This window comes from Clarias gariepinus, chromosome 6, assembly GCF_024256425.1.
Source record: "Clarias gariepinus isolate MV-2021 ecotype Netherlands chromosome 6, CGAR_prim_01v2, whole genome shotgun sequence".
NCBI classification, from domain to species: domain Eukaryota; kingdom Metazoa; phylum Chordata; class Actinopteri; order Siluriformes; family Clariidae; genus Clarias; species Clarias gariepinus.
In genome coordinates, this window is record NC_071105.1 from 24,412,133 (window position 1) to 24,429,840 (window position 17,708).

The 17,708-nt window shown below is 38.6% G+C and overlaps 1 protein-coding gene across 3 annotated transcripts in view; it reads right to left on the minus strand.

Moving 5' to 3' along the window:
* nav1b (neuron navigator 1b) overlaps positions 1–17,708 on the minus strand; it is a 67,237-nt gene that overhangs the window by 7,567 nt on the left and 41,962 nt on the right. For 2 of the 3 annotated variants that reach the window (XM_053498004.1, XM_053498006.1), the window contains 17 exons: positions 16,287–17,034; positions 15,566–15,973; positions 15,263–15,304; positions 14,819–14,973; positions 14,427–14,603; positions 12,986–13,038; positions 12,732–12,755; positions 12,349–12,426; positions 10,675–10,758; positions 8,775–8,886; positions 8,532–8,653; positions 4,288–4,457; positions 3,992–4,154; positions 3,688–3,865; positions 2,551–2,642; positions 2,349–2,444; positions 1,909–2,077 (listed from right to left, as the gene is read on the minus strand). In XM_053498004.1, the coding sequence (XP_053353979.1) occupies positions 1,909–2,077; positions 2,349–2,444; positions 2,551–2,642; positions 3,688–3,865; positions 3,992–4,154; positions 4,288–4,457; positions 8,532–8,653; positions 8,775–8,886; positions 10,675–10,758; positions 12,349–12,426; positions 12,732–12,755; positions 12,986–13,038; positions 14,427–14,603; positions 14,819–14,973; positions 15,263–15,304; positions 15,566–15,973; positions 16,287–17,034 (2,871 nt within the window). The remainder of the gene's footprint in view (positions 1–1,908; positions 2,078–2,348; positions 2,445–2,550; positions 2,643–3,687; positions 3,866–3,991; positions 4,155–4,287; positions 4,458–8,531; positions 8,654–8,774; positions 8,887–10,674; positions 10,759–12,348; positions 12,427–12,731; positions 12,756–12,985; positions 13,039–14,426; positions 14,604–14,818; positions 14,974–15,262; positions 15,305–15,565; positions 15,974–16,286; positions 17,035–17,708) is intronic. The other variant, XM_053498005.1, reaches the window with a different exon arrangement.

Here is a 17,708-nt window from a genome sequence, read left to right on the forward strand (position 1 = left end):
AGTTGGGTCTAAGGTTGTGGCAAGAAAGGAATTCACCGAGAATATTGAAACACTAACAATAGAAAGAAACAGGTGGCCCTGAGAGCTGAGTGGCCACAGAAGGAGTGGATGAGTTTAGCCTTCTGATGTTTATTTCAACAGCGACCTCACATTGCTTCTATAAACTGCCATGAGTGCAGAGTGCAAACTTAACCTTGAAAGAGTCTGATCAATATATATATATATATATATATATATATATATCTTTACTACAGCATTTAAAAGGTTGAAAAGAGATATTTCCTCCTCTGAAAATATCAGATTAAACAGACATGATTAATTTTCCTACCTAAATAAATTTTTGTGTATTATCTGAAACAGCCAATCAGGATTAACCTTTTTTTTGTTTCCATCCCTGTGCTCGCCCTGATTTACACTGACATTTTATGCAAAAACAGGCAAACAGAATGAGCACAAAGCTTATAAGAATGTTAAGAATATGCAGGCAGACACCGATAAACTACACAGGGGAAAAATATTAGGAAAGAGCATGATCAGAGATCACTTGCACGCTTGGTGCAGGAAATTAAAGTTATGTTTAATAGTGAAAGTAAGAGCATTTCTACACACACAATGTAATAACTCACAGGATTAGGACTAAACAGCTGCAAACCATGAGAAAATCATGTTAGAGTGTCTAACCAGAAAAACCTTGCTAGGGAGCATAACGATTGGATTTCGGAGCAATGAAAAAAAGTTAATGTGGTCTGATGAGACAAGATTGACCCGACATCAGGCTAAGAAGCAATGTACCCATCATGCATAGTGGACACGTACAAACCTCTGGAGGTAGTGTTTTGATCAATTAGTGCAGATTTTTTATTAATTCCTTCATTTTTCCCCACAAGTGTAAAGGTTGTATATTATCCGTATGTTTGTGGTATTAAGACCAGTGGTCAACCGATATGTTTTAGTAATAATTAGTAATAAAAGAGACTGATAACTGATATCTGAACCCAATATGCATTTCCAGTAAAAATTTAAAATTTTACAATAACAGAAAACTCCGACATGAAACTTTGTTGTAAGGCCTTTAAGCACACATTTAATTAAAGAAGAACTTCTTAACCTTTTCTTAAAATAAACAGTGACAGGAGTTCCCAGAAGCATTTCTTAAAAAGAAACCCATTTTTTTTTCAATTAACAAAATAGCTTGTGGCACAGAAAGCACTGTTGCTCATGATGCTCTCCACTGAGACGCTGTAGTTCTTCTCATAAATTCAGACTTGATCAAAGACACGCTTACTCAAAACAGAAATTACAGATGCCGATAAAACTTACAGATAGCAGTAATTGCACTTATATCACTTATCACTTATATTCGGTAACCTTAATTGCAAACATATAAAGCTGCTGGTTAAAGGAGACAATATATATAGCAAGATACATTTCTTGATGTTTTTGTTTGTCGATATTTTAAAGTTTGTTAATTTTCCATCCGTGTATACTAGTCATTTATATAATTACCTAGTAACATACTGAATGCAAATCCGTGGTGCAGTGTTCCTGGGATTTTGAAGATTTTACACTTAATTTGCAGAGGTTTGTTTACATTTTTCCTGTTCTTTCAATTGCTTTTTAGGTCGTTTAATTGTTTTCGGTGAGAAAACAAATCAAAACAAAAAGCAACCAAACCAAAATAAAAGATTTTACTTTGATTTGGACTCAGGAACCCATTGTGACCTTGGGTGAGTAGAAAGGCGCCTATATAAATAAAATGCATTATTATTATTATTATTGTTATTAGGAACCAGATTACTAGTCATGAAAGCAACCTTAGAATATGGCCAAAATCTCGGGTGACAGATATCAGTAATTTTTTCCCCCATGAATAATTGTGACTTGCCTAACCTGATATGATCCACTAACCTTTGAGAGATATGTTTATGCAGGTGGAACTCTTGCTAAGGCAGCGTACAGGTTGAGTTTCAGGGGGCTGAGACCCTAGCACCCTCTTCAGATGACTGAGGCTGTAGCTGTAAATGGAGTCCTGAGACAGGCCCAGGCTGGAGCTCGGATCCACCACTGACAAGTAGTCCTGAATGAACATAAAAAATGAGTTAATGATTACCGTCTTTTTCAAACATAAAAAAATCCTATTGTTTTTATAATTTTCCTATTATTCTAATTTTGATAAGTATGTGTATATTTTTATATGTTAGTGTTAACCAGTATGTTAACCAAGTTGTATACCAAGAATAATGAATACTTTACATTAGTGTTAGACTGCAACCAATATATTAACCAAACTGTATACTGAGAATAATGAATACTTTACAGTAGTGTCAGATTGCAGCCCTGCAACTTACTTTAAAAGCTTGGCAGATGGCAGAGTCAAGCGTGCCCCAATCAGTCTGCCCACTGAGTTTGACCAGGCCAATGAAGAATTCCAGCTGTTTAGCCTCCTGTGTGAAAAGGTAAGCGCTGTGAGCTATGCACAGAAATATTACTCAAAAAGAATATAAACAACTAAAAAGTTGTTGAGAATTCGACTGTTGTAGCGAAATATACCTCATTTAAGACTTGCTGGTTGGTTATGCGCACTAGCACTCTGACAATGCTCTCATCCTTCTGCAGGGTCGAGGTAGGACTTTGAAATACATCTGCCAAGAAAAAGTCATTAGTTTCCTGATGGTGAATAATTAAAAAAACCTTAACAAAACAGAGTTCACAGTCCAATACAGTGGAAAACAGCTTTGAGACAAAATGACATTCGGGACTCCCGTCACGATTTAAAGACACAAAGACATTTACATTTCAATGTGAGATTAATTTCCTTAGGCTTTTTGTCCACATGATGGCAGTATGGGGAAAGGGGACAGATTTAGTCAAGTAGATTGGTATTCTTTATATTACAAATTTGTGCCAAAGGCATATAAGACTCACTTACACAAATTAGACTTACAAATGTGCTCCGGAACTTATTCGTAAATCGGTAACTACTTGTATGATATAAATTCACAAGTGAGTGAAATTGATCATGACTAGTGATCAGTCTTGGATATAACTGATTCTGTGCCAAGTGCACGTTTCCAAGTGGTGCAACAGACACATTTTTATAGTGTTACATTATTTAATAGACGCTTGCATTATAAACCCACTCATTACACACACCAGTGTCAAAACAAAGCAGGCACAAATTAGTCTTGAGACACACTTGTTTTAGAAGCCACATGCATGTGTACTCACAACTGCTCAACACAGCTCATTGTCAAGTAGAGCTTTGAAAGTATGGAGGTATGTAAGGCGGTAAAACATCACTGTTTCTTTATAATCCTCCAGGTGGTACGCACTAAACTATTTACACACTGGCATCTTGAGTGGTAGGGCTGAATAATTTGCTAAGTTTGTTTAGAAATATAAATTATAGCTGATGACATAAAGACATGTACTAATCAGTAAAAAAATGTAAATGTTAAAACTTTTGTTCAAGTAAGTAAATGCCACTTTTGTTTTTTATGTGAGAAAACAAATGTTATAAGAAATAGTTATAAAGCTGATGAATAAAGCCAAGGTATACAACTTTTGAGTTATGACTGGCACCCTCTCCAAGGTGTGCCCCGCCTTTTGCCCTAAGTCTCCTGGGATAGGCTTCCGACCCCCTGCGTACAGGATAAGCGTTCTGTATGCACATAGGTTCCACCTCACCTGTGTTTAAGCTTTCAGGTGCTCCCGTGCTAAAGGTTTTGCTAAGAGATGCCACAGATTGCCGTGGTGACAAGGTGCCCAGTGAACCCAGACCGGAAGACTGGGAGGTTGAGCTTGGAGGTCTGGAGACACCAGTCTTCAACTGGTCGTTTTCTGCCTTTAAATTTTCTATAGTCATCTGTATGAGAAGACATTTACACAAATATAAAATTTCTAATGTTATCCAAGAGCTATTGCTGTTCTTTATTTTCTAATGTATTGCATGCAAGTTGTGCATGTGTGCACTCTGATTTTCTTCACACACCTGCATCTTGCTCATGGCTTCCTGTAGCTGCTCCAGCTGGTGAGCAGAACCAAGGGCCTCCAGCCTGATATCTGTAAGTTTGCGTTCCTTTTCCCAGAGTTCAGAGCGCAGCTCGGAAACCATCTTATCATCTGGGTCTGTGCCCTCACTGCTGTCACCCAGCCTGAGATGAAAACACATTTTCCTTAAACTTGGTTGGAGTTTGTACATTTAGGCAACATTGCTAAATGAGGCCTGCTAAAATTTTTCCGCTTGGTAAAAACTAAATGACATCCAGTAAAGAAATTATCACTTACTCAGCGGAGGCGACAGGAGTCGAGGCATCTAGAGAGAATTGTGTTTTTTCCACATCGTGATGGATTTTAGGGGAGGAAGGAGTTGAGGACTCTGGAGTAGCAATTTCCTCAATATCCGAATACGACTTTGAGCCCTTTTTATAGAAAGCCCTGTTAAAGGAACTTCTCAACTACAGAAACAAAAAGGAGAACAACATATAGATGTATATTAAAATGTGACTCCTATACAGTGTAGTTGCTCATAAAAAAAAAATATAGCACAAAAAAAATACAAGAGAAAGTAAATGAAGACACACAAAGCAAATGATGAACCACAAAAAGCTCATGGAATGAGTGAGCATGTCCGCTTATTGTGATGAGATACATCTCTTATCTATAAAGACATACAGTAAAAGACGTGAAGTTTTTCAGATAAAAAGATCAAAATATCTTAAGTAAACAGGAAGACTTCATAAGCATGTCCTCACAAAGCAGAATCCAACTACAGAAGCTGTTGTAAACTGTAAATGTTGACAGTCACTGATCATCTAATATTCTGTTTACATAATTTAATTACTAATATAACATTGATATAAAATGAGAACAAAAAGTAAACAAATTCACCACAAACTCACGTAATAAACAATGTTAAACATCTGTTTCAGTTACTGTGAAAGTATGATCTAAATAACCCAGGGAACCTACAGTCTTAACATATTTAAGCCTTAATTTTATTGGTCTTAACAGATTTTATGTATATAAAAAAATACACTGCCTGGCCAAAACCAAAGTCACGCACACTACTATTTTTGCTTGGTTGCCTTTGGACTTCACTACATTGGCACATAACATTGAGTTTAGACCTGATCAACTGAAGCAACCGCATGTCATAACACTGCCTCCAGGGGCTTGTGCAGTGGGCACTCTGCATAACGGGTGCATTAATTCTTACTCTGATGTGCCCATTGCTCTGGAATAGGGTCAATCTGGTCTCATCAGACCACATGACCTTATTCCACTGCTCCAAAAGCCAATCTTTTGTTCCCTAGCTAATTGCAGCTTTTTTGTTTCCTATTAGTCTCACTGAAAAGTGGTTTCCCTATGGCCATATACAGTGGGGCAAAAATGTATTTAGTCAGCCACCAATTTTGCAAGATCTCCCACTTAAAAAGATGAGAGAGGCCTGTAATTTTCATCATAGGTATACCTCAATTATGAGAGACAAAATAAGAAAAAAAATCAGGAAAACCACATTGGAGGATTTTTACTGAGTTAATTCGTAAATAAGTATTTGGTCACCTACAAACAAGCTAGATTTCTGGCTCTCATAGACCTGTAACTTCTCCTTTAAGAGGCTCCACTGTCCTCCACGCGTTACCTGTATTAATGGCATCTGTTATCAATATAAAAGACACCTCACCTGCAATAGGTAAGAATCTTGCAGTGAAGAAATTAACTGTGGGAGCAATTATTAGAAAATGGAAGACATACAGGACCACTGATCTGAGGCTACACGCAAGATCTCACTCCGTGGGTTCAAAATGATCACAAAACTGTGAGTAAAAATCTCAGAACCACACGACGGGACCTAGTCAATGACCTGCAGAGAGCTGGGACCAAAGTAACAAAGGCTACCATCAGTAACACACTGCGCCTCCAGGGGCTCAAATACTGCAGTGCCAGACGTGTCCCCCTGCTTAAGCCAGTACATGTCCAGGCCCGTCTGAGGTTTGCTAGAGAGCATTTGGATGATCCAAAAGAGGATTGGGAGAATATCATATGGTCAGATAAAACCCCAATAGAGCTTTTTGGTAAAAACTCAACTCTTCTCAGTCGTGTTTGGAGAAGAAAGAATGCTGAGTTCCATCCAAAGAACACCATACCCACTGTGAAGCATGGGGATGGAAACATCATGCTTTGGGGCAGTATTTCTGCAAAGGGACCAAAACAAACGATCCGTGTAAAGGAAAGAATGAATGGGTCCATGTATCATGAGATTTTAAGTGAAAACCTCCTTCCAACAGCAAGGGCATTAAAGATGAAACATGGCTGGGTCTTTCAGCACGACAATGATCCCAAACACATCGCCCAGGCAACAAAGGAGTGGCTTCGTAAGAAGCATTTCAAGGTCCTGGAGTGGCCTAGCCACAAATAAATTATTTAAAAATCCTACAATGTAATCTGGATTTTTTTTCTTATTTTGTGTCTCATAGTTGAGGTTTACGTATGATGAAAATCACAGGCCTCTCTCATCTTTTTAAGTGGGAGAACTTGCACAATTGGTGGCTGACTAAATACTTTTTTGCCTCACTGTAGCTGTTTCATCCCACTGCTGTAATTTCTCTGACTGTATACAAATGCTCTTATTTTCACTATTAAACATAGCTGTGATTTCTACTGATAATGATGCAATTTCACCAAGCTTTTAAGTAATATCTGATTGTGGTCTATCATGATTTTTGCCCAACCACATTTCTTCAGTGAGTGGTCCAGCAATATCATTTTATCATATTATTTTAATAAAAAAGTGGAATGTTGCTTAACCCAATTCCAGTGATTTCAGTAATCCCCTTACAAAATGGTGTCACCTTATATGGGCACACAGTGTAAACCTGCTTTTGTAAATGCTATTAGATAAAGAGGTATTAGCGTTAAATGGTAAGAACTCATCTGAGGGTGCTTTCACACTAGGCAAAATTGTGCCCAATTATGAATGCACCCCTTCTCCTCTACCCAGCTTTCACATAGGCTATGTAATAATGTTCCGTACCAGAGTTAACTTGTGTATTTACCCTCTCCAATACAGCAGGTGGCAATATACACCTAAACGGGTTGTTTACCGGCAATAAACATAAAGCAGAGGAGAGTACAAGTATTGATACCTTGGAATGACACTCTTTCCTATTTTGGTCAGCAATGGTTGTGTAGTTAAAGAAAAAGAGATCAGTGCATGCTACATGCACACAGATATGGGAGGAGACAGACAGCACTGATGATGTCATGTTCATAACAAAGGGCCACTTCCAGGTTTAAATATAGCTGGCTTTCATTTTTAATTTAAACCATGCTTGAGTACACAGTACCATGCTCAAGACCAGCTTTACAAGTGGACTCCAGTGCAGTATCAAGATGTGTGTCCGACACAATAGAGAGTGTTAGGCACATGTACTGGACTATGGGGTAAAGTGTACAGAGATCCTTGCCTGAGTCAGTAGTGTGAAAGCACTCAGAAAACGGAGGGTCAGAAAGAAAATAGATTTTTTTCTGATTAGGTGGGAATGGTGGGATTTGGGAAAAATCACTCACCTCATACACCTTAAAGGAGAGAAAGGGAAGGCACAGGAAAAAAAAATCAGACTCATACTTAATGTTGTTAATGCATAATGCAAAAAGCACACAATAATTCCTGTATAGAGAAAGCAAGAAAGAGAGAAAGAACCTGAACCTGATAAAAATAATAAAAATATAATTGATAACTTGAATGTGACAGGTTGAAGCATTTTGAATTATCTGTGTTTTAATCATCACAAACTAGATAAAAAAGAATCACACGTTTTAATTTTTAAGGAAAAACTAGAGGTTCTGTTATTTTGCTTATTTAACTGCTATTTGTTTCTATTAGAGTTGAAAAAACAATAAAAATATTTTTTTGGATATGCTAATAACTGCAGTCACTACATTTCAAAACACCAAATGAAGAACTTTAATTTGGAAGAAGAACATGGACCACCGTAGCACTTCTGCTAGCTCATGACACCCTAACACTTTGCAGTTTCCTTTGTCACCTGATAAGAAATCGATTCATTTCTAAAATTCCAAATTGGAGTCAATAATTCATTCAGTGATGTATGCATGTATCTCATTCGTAATTAAGCAAAGAACATGACAGTATTTTGTCAGCCCTGTCATTTTGTAACTAACTTACATTTTTGCTTAAGGCAACTAAAACCTGTATGTGACAGACAGATTTATGTCCCTGTATAAACCACCTGAAAGTCTGCAGTAATGGTCAAGTGATCATAAATAAACAGGTGATTTAAACAGACTTGCATATGCATAACAGCATGTCTAGGGGGGAAAAACACATGCACAGAAATTGAAATATGGGAACAGACAAACCTACAGAGAAGTATAAAGAGCATTTAACTTTAGTGTGCCCAGATTATCGTAATTATGGGCAAGAAAACTTGCAGGGGAAAATATGGCCAGACTGTCCTTTGGCCAAAAGTACAATAAATAAATAAATAAATAAGCCATCATCTTACCCAGCTTTTCTTCTTCTTTTTCTTGGCATCTTGTTCCTTCAGGCTACCCAAGCTGGAATGACTGGTGATACTGTTCATGCTGGCAATGCTCTCAGATGAGTTCTGTCTGTTCATCTGTAGTTCTGGAGAGAGACAGGCAGTGACAAGGGGCAGACAATGAGTCTATTGTTTTCGGTACCAGTATCAGTACTTAAACTGATCAACTTCAGGTCATTTCCACTGTATCTATTAAAAGCCGCAGACCTTTGGGCGTAGAGTCAGAGTTGTTGAGTGCTCCATGTATGATAGACTGAGTATCTGTGTTCTTGGATTTCAAATCATCAATCGTCTCTCTCAGGTCCTGTAGTTGAACATCCTAAAAGGAAGGAAAACATGAGATCCAGGTATTACTAACATGCATATATATTAAATAACACTTTAAACATTGTATTCGCTGGGACAAAAGTTACAAAAGTTAGGGCTGCAGGCTTTTAGTTTAAACCCCCTGCTCCCCTCTGCCTAGCTTTCACATTCTCTCTTTCTCACCTTTTATCTTCCCCATCCATACTAATTCTACAATGGGCTAATGGAGAAACGGCCTAAATTTCACTCTTAGTGCCTTGAGAGATAATACTAAGTGCCTCCAGAAAGCATGGGCTCATTAGTGGAGCAGTGTAAGTGGTTTATAAAGCAGAACACTTAAAACATGATACTGCTATTTGAATCAGGCCACCAGTTTTTCAAAGAGAGCAGAAACAGAAAGCAGACAAACAATCTTTAACAATCCTCTTCAAGCAGGCAGCCAACACGAGTGCTAAAAGCATCTTTTAATTCATGACAAGGACTAGCATAACGTTAAACACATATGAAAGTTATTTTTAATAGAATAACTAAATCAAGACACAAGCAGAATTTCACAAAAATCCTGAATGACAATCAACATGCAAATTGCTGGGTAACTCAGAGCTGGCTCAAGATATACCCCCGGGTAAATGTGTCCTTGATGGTATTGGATTGTATGAAGATCTTTATCTATCCATTAACTGGTTCACACTGTCCCAGCCAGGGGGCATTTTTATTTTTATTTCTGGGTTGTTCATCCAACTTTATGACTCAGATAAGACATTTTAATTAGAAACAAACACATAACTGGATGCTCACTTTAACATTTTTATGGTGCCATTATTTGTTGTCTGTATTTAACTACCTTTGCAACAATTAATATTGTTTTTTAAGGCCTATGCTATATTATAAGTTTTTTATATGTTCTAAATTCATGTAGTTTGTGTGTTCTCAAAAAATGTAAAAGTAGAGCTCATAGTGGGGAAATGTCTAAATATCTTTGCCCTAATATTTATTAGCCCCCCCCAAGCAGAGGTGCTCAGTTTATAGGGGTAAGATGGAAAATACCTAAAATAAATATTTAAAATGATCATTACAAATCTTCACACATTTTTGCCTCGGAGCATTGCACTGACACATGCTGGAATAATTTTTTTTTATTGTGCCAAGAGATGTCTTTTTTATAGTAAAAAAGGAGGTGTTTCGATAGATATTTGCCTAGTCAAACCCCGACATTCCCATAAAGGTAAATGGAGAATCTTTAAAATCATAGAAAATAGGCAAAATCTAATTTTTTAACCAAGGCTGAACTTTAAACCCTCTCCTTACGTAAAAAAAAAAAGAAAATAGGCATATAAAGAGACAAGTTAATACAAGTAGTGCTAATGGTGATGGTAACTGAATAGATATTATAAATGCAGTTTGTCTGCTTTGCTCTTCTGCACCGGTCAGCACTCAGACACGGTCAAGCACTTTACAGATCAATCGTGTGGGACTAGGCATTATTATTCTTCAGAGTTGTCTGCTCTACTGTATTATTAGATTCATGTTGTTCTTGATCATTTTATTAGCCATTTAATCATGGACAATGAAAGCACTGGGCAAATAGGATAACTTGGCCTGTTTTTCTAATTATATGCTGCAGCAGTCCGAGTACAGACGAGATGTTTTTGTTGTCAGTTGTAGATGTGCAAGTTCTCAGGAAAGTGGGCCTCGGGGTAAAAAATTTAAATGTCTGCTCTACAGGATAAATACTTAGCACATTGAGCAATAACGCATCACCCACCCACACACACACACATACACACACACACAGACTTACCTTCTGCTCAGAGGTGACAGACAGGCTCTGTAGGCGAGCGGTCATAAGCGTTAGGCTCTGTTCGAAAGCTGCCACCAGGTTTGCCTGCAATAAAATCCTAGCATTAGTATTTGACAGATATTGACACACATAACAATACTGAATACACCTTACACACACACACACACACGTGTGTGAAGTGTGTATATGCTTCTCTATCCAAGCTGGAGAGGATGGGAGAAGACAATGCAAAAAGGCTGCGGAACATGAAGGGGGTGACATGATGAGGTGAATAGAAACTGAACTTGATGATGGAAGGATAAATCCACAATGTCTGGCATTTTTCCACACAAACACACACAGCATTTAGCATGTTGTACTAAAGGAACACCACAAAATGAGTGTAGTAGCACTGTGCATCCTATCATTTCCTAGCACATTTGGAATTGTTTTAAGTAATAAATCACTTAATTATTATAACAGTCAATTTTGGAGCTCTTATGCATGTGTGTGTATGGCTCAACTGCTCGTGAGCTATCCTTCCACAAACATTGTACTTGTTAACAAAACTATGACATCATCAGCATTTAGCTAACGTCCAGATGACACCTGATAATGAGCTCCACTCGACATCATCAACCAGCACCGGGCTGGGGGTGGGGGGGCCTGCAAGGGAGCGAGGTTAAAGTCATGCAACAGCAACAAGGGACAGGCTGGAAATGACAGTCCAACAAACCTGGCCTGCCTGCTAGAGCGAGCAGCCCCCGAGGACCCGCAAACCAGCCCGCAGCCAGAAGAGGACATCAGCCAAGGAGAGAGGGACAGTGGTGTTAGGGTCAGGGTTATACTGCTTACTCATGTTTCCGCACACACCCACACACACATATACACACGCCCACATGTAAAGACAGTACTGGGATCAGATTGAGATCATCAGTAACATGATAGTAGAATCCTAAAATATTGCTAAGATGCAACAGTGCACTAGAGGTGCCGGAATATACTACTGCTTGATGTTTCCTGAACCCAGTTCTGTAGGCAAAAAATAAAAATAAAAAAAGCTTTGAAGGGGAGAGCTGCTTGATGTAGGTTAGTGAACGTTATCAGTGAAAATTGAAACTCTATGCATCAACAATCTTTACAGTGATTAATTTCATGACATGACAAAATATTTGTAAAATAAACTTTTTATACTGTTAGGTATAAAGTAGCTCAGTAGCTAGCTTCGGTCTATAGTGTAATAATAATCAACCAGGCAGATAGCTTTAACACATACATCCTTGAAAACCACTGCATCTTTTCGAATAGCTGCATCACAAGGAATACGGCAAGTACAATCTACCCGTGTTGGCATACACCAGCCCAAACATACGCCATCCCTCCCAACCAGAAAGCAAAGACAAAGTCTCCCTGGCACATGGCTATCCGATGCACCACTCCTGATGTTACATCTAATAACGGGAGACAGGTTTTTATATCGAAGAACCTAAAGCTAATGAATTTTGAATTGTAGGAATGATGGTGCATGAAAACATGTTTACAAAATAGCAAAAGGCCATTCGCACAGACCACAGACAAGACCACATCCAAAACAAATAAATAAAAAGTTACAGCATAACAAGGCACGTCTCAGTGAAAGCAGCTGCTTCAGGAAATGAGTTGTGCTGCTAGTGTTTGGAACGTTTCAGTACATACGTTCGCAGACAGCTGATTTGTCAGGTTTGCCACTTTATCTTGAGACACTTCAAGTTCACGCCGTAGTTTTCGGATTTGCTGTGAAGAAAGAGAAGTTTCAGCTGTTAGTTCTTCAGTCTCCACTTCCAAAGCAGAGCCTGATGAGGATTTTTTTATATATTTATATACAGTATATGATCAAAAATAATGTGAGCTTATTATATAAAATTCAAGTAGGATTGAGACACATTGTCTGATTTAAACAGTTAGTTTTTTTACAAAGAAGTCCTAACAGGACTAGACTAGATAATATTCTTACAGTAGAATCCAATTAATGAAGTGAAGAATAAAGCATTAAAGACATAAACATGAAAAGGGGAAAAGTGCTGAAAGGACAGACTTACCTCTCCCTGCATTCTTTCCTCTGTCTGAGAACGCAAGATGCAAGAAATAGAGGTGGGAGCAGTAAGAAAAAAATGAAAAAGCTCAGGATCGAGAGCAGCACAGAAAGATTTCGAGCCATTGTCCTTATATATTTAACTAAACTTTATTATGTGTACTGTTCACATATTTTATAATTGATATAAAAGCCTGGAAATATTGTAACAAAATGGAGCTATTTCGCCATTGTTTTATCTTCTTGACACTTCGTACTTACTGATGAGTAGTTGGACGAAGCATTGGAGGCGAGGGATAGAACAGAACCATGGACTGAAAAAGAATATACAGCAAAATACTCTGCATTATTAAGATATCAGGGGGGGCATTAAAAAGACCATATAAGATGCAACTACAATTGTACTACGTTCATAAGCTAATACGAAAATCAATGTCAAGGACATTACTTAAAGAACAACAAAAATAAGGTATTGTCATATCTTATGATTACATGTGATGCATGACCAGGTACAGTATGTGCATAGACATACTCAGTAAAAATACTCAGCATATACAAAAGTCAGTACAAACCTGAAAATAAAATAGCTACCGGAGAGCAACCAGAAATTCATGTACATTTGCTAGAAATTGGGGGAAAATCGATTTACTTACCATAGCTTCCATTACTTTCGTATTGCGATTCTTTTGTGTGGCAATTCCTGCACTGCCACATTTATTCCTAAATCGATTTATTTTTAATATACTGTATTTTTAATTAGCGATGGTAAAATTTTGATATTTCTTTATAATCCTACAGTAATTTAGAATAATTATCATTTCCTATCATTTTTATTATTATAAAGTTCATTTGGAATTCTAAAAAAAATGTTTTTAAATACTGCACTGGGATATTTATAAAATCATGATACTTACAAAATCTCAATTCAAATAGAATCCAGACCTGGGTGGTATTGTGATAATATCGTAAAGGTGGTCCCTGACAATTCATTCTCCTAGTATTGATAAACATACTGGGAACTTTGTCTGGTTTGTATTATCTACTGAGACTAATGAACGAAAAAATGATTGTGATTTATGTGTTAACATATAACAAATCTACCGGAAAAGAGCAGGAGAATAAATATTTGAAAAATGAGCCATTTTCTGAGTGTTGAGTAACAGAGAGAGAGAGAGAGAGAGAGAGGAACCACCTGAAAATCATTGGAGGCACCTTACCCTGATGACAACTGCAGACAACTACATTTTATTTATCTGAAAGTTTTAGTTTTATTTATTAGGTTTTGCCACAGTGCGATACATATAAGTTTCTATAATATGATTTGGTCAGTTGGTCCAGTGGAGGGCTGGAGGGCCTCTGCCTTGTACATTTTAGTGTTTTCCTTGCTCTACCCACTTCGAAAAAAACGTTAATTGGATGATTAGTACCACTGAGTTACACCAACTGAAACTTAGGATTTTTCCTGGAAGCCACACAACAACAAAACACATAGACTTGCACAAACGAAGCACAGGTTTTGATAAAAATAAGATATATGCCATTTTTGTATATATTTTGGTTTTACTTATATCACAAAGTTATCAAGACCCATGACCAATACTGTGAAGGATTAAAAGCAATTAAAATCTTAATACTAACCGATAATTATAACGCTAGCAGATCAAAGCTTCCTGATCTACAAAACATTTATAGAAAGACTTACCATCCTCCCCCGGCTCCCGGAAGGATCCAGAGCGCATCATACTCTTGGGCCTGTCAGCCAGTGACATTGAGCTTCCTAATGGGGAACTTGCATACAGGTCATAGCTGCCCTCGTTGGCTGGGATGCTGTTAGAACGAGTGATGCGAGGGGTGGTGTTCGAGGCTGTAATGGGAGCCACTACAACAGACAGACAAAATACACATGGATTAATACACACATCTCTACATAGTAGGCTTAGACAGCACTGCAGCGCACATTAGAAAAAAGAGATCAAAAGCATAAATGTAAATGTAAAGGCTTAAATCTAAAAATTTAGATAAATGTCATGTTAAATCCTTCCACGAAAACTGCTTGATTTTAAAAGCTGTGCCAGTTGATATACTCGTACTCACCCACATTGGTTGGTGGTGTTTTGCCAGTAAAGGACTGGCTCATGTGAGTGGGTGATGGAAGCTGAGGTGGGCTCTCGGACTCGGTCATGCTCATTATCGTGTGGGAGTGGCGACGCTTCTCCCCGTCTACTTCTGATTGGCTACTGCTATAGCGACTGCAGGAGCACGATGCAAACATGAATTCACTGAACAGATTCGGTTCTAGAAGCAAACTGCCTATTCATTTTCTCCATGAACTTGATACTGAAAAATCTTTAAAAGGTCAAACCAACTAGCTATGAAATCACTCATGTCCTTGCGACATTTATTTTTAAAGGGAAAAAAAAGGCAAGTGTAAAAAATATGTTATATTCTTTCATGAATCTGATCGCTTAAATCTATATAGTATTTATAAAGTAAATCTCTAGCATTAATTGCAAAGATGTAAAGTTAAAGTATGAGTACCTTAGTCCTTGCTTGGGTAAGGTGTTCCTGTCAGTTTGTAAACTAACACATGGAGAGAAAAAAACAAATAAATACCTCATCTTATAGCATAAGTTATACATCATATAAATAGACATTTTACTACACTTAACTAAATTACAATGTTAAATATGTTCAAAAAATGTAGGATTTAACAGCAATTTTGTGCTTGTACCAACAGAGGGTGCTATTTACAAGCATGAACTGTATTTAGAATCTGGTCTGTAAAACCTCCCCCCTACGCTATACCCCGTTTCTGCTTGTAACACTTACAACTCATCCCACCTGTCATTTAAAGTGACTGATGTACGAGTGCCTGCCCCCCAAGTGCCCATAGTCCTGGTTGTGGCCTCGTTCTGGTCTCTAAGTTCCACACTGGGTGGCAGGCTCATGTGCAGAGACAGGGACTCCATGCTGCGGTGGACATCAGACATCTTGGGGTATAGGAGGGGGGAGCTGCTCAGTGAAAGCGGCTGACCGGAGAAGCAGCTCGGCGAGTCGATGTTGAGCACTGGAGCTGGGCTGGGTGTAAGGCGGCTGGGCACGCGCGAACCCACCAGATCCTGCAGCTTGGAGTAGGGAGGAATCTTTGGGGGAAGGTCTTCGATAGTCACACATGAGTCTAAGCTATTGGAGTTCACCTTGTCCAGATGTGCCAGGCTCGAAGGATGGGCAAGAGACTTAGCCAGTATTCTGTTACATTAACAAAGATTTACACATTTTAATAAAACACAGTCTTTATTATACCATCAGTGCAACTCAATGAAAACAGAAGATATTGTGTACTGTATTGTGACTTAAGTAATTGAGTAGCAAACCTAAAGATAAAGTATTTTATCATTCACTTAAACTGATACGAAAATGTATGTCTCTGCATAGTTTTCCACTATGTAAATATAAAATGTTTAAATTTTTGCAACCAGGTTATAAAATGCTGAATGGCAGAAGAATTGCCATTTACTTACTGATTGCTTATCTTGTCTTGTTTTAATTAAGAGTGTCTTACCTTGGTGTGGTAGTTGGAGAACTCAGTTCTGGGTATTTGCTTGTGCTGGTCCTGCGTGTCCTGTGGATCTGCTCTGTATTGTCTCCACAGCTTTCTCTCTGGTTCTCGCTCTTTAGAGAATTGTTCTCCAGGTCCGCTTTGGCCTTGGCCCTCTCCTTCTCCTTCTCCCTGTCTGTCTGGTTAACCGGCCCTATGTTGCTTATGCGGCTGCCTGCCTTCAAGCTTCCTCCGTCCTTCCCTCTAGTCGGCATGGTAGCAGGTAAAGTAGGCATGGGCTTGAGGCTAAGGAGACTGGCATCAATGCTGCTGCTAACAGGACGACAGGTGGCTCGTCCTGTTAAACTCATAGCACTGGACTTGGCAGGACGAGGGAGACTTCGATACTGAATGCTGCCGCGAGCGTTTGGTGCTAAGAAGCCGTTTTCACCGTTGCTGGCATCCAGGCTGTTCTTTCGGCTCCCTCCTCCAGGCACGGGCTTGGTGGGGATGCCTGAGGACTTAGGAGTTTTGCCCACTGTGGCTGACCCACTGGAAATGGTGGTACCTCCTGCTGTCATTACTGTGGCCGTGCCGGTGGTCGGGGTTTTCCTGTAGCCGAAGCTGCCTGCAGTGGGTTTGACGAGGCCTGAGGGAGGTTTGCGATGCTCTACGCTGTCCCGACCTGCATCAGAGCGGGAACGTTGCAGGCCTGATGTTTTCAGGGACAACTTCTGCTTATCCATGACCTTAGCATCTCCTTTAGGTGTTGCTAAAAGAAAAAAAAATTAAATAAAACATTTGAGATCACTTAAGATTTTGAAAAAGTACACTTCCTGGCTAATCAATGAGATTTTCCATAAAACTCACATTCATTTTTTTTTTTTTTTGTGCAAAATAAGAACCTAAAAACGTATCGTAAGTACACCACTGAATGACAAACAATCTCAGAATACTTCACTTATCTTAGTTTGGGTTATGTGTCCAGCATGGTAAAGATTAGCTCATTTGCATCTGTATCTACTTATTATAAGTCGAAGCATGTAGACAGAAAAGAAAAGTAAGCACAAACCCATCTGTATTTACTTACGGCATAGTACAATCAGATAGCATCTGAAATGTCACAGAGGACAACACCTAACCCAAATAGCTCATAAAAAACATGAAGCCTAAGTACTTCACAAAAAACCCCCAAAAAACAGCTGTATGGTTGCTGTGCATCGCCTATGACAATAACATGGCAGAAGTAAATTCAGCTGTATTTTACTCGTATAACAGCTACAGGCAGGGTATGACTTAACCCGAAATCAGTCAGCTTGTTTTAGGAAGCTTGTTGAATGGTTCCTAAGTGGTTGAGGTAAAGTGCGTGCTGCTAGTAAAAGTACAAGTAATGCATGTGCCTAAAAAAACTCGAGTTATGCTAGACAAGTTCATCACTTGCTTAGC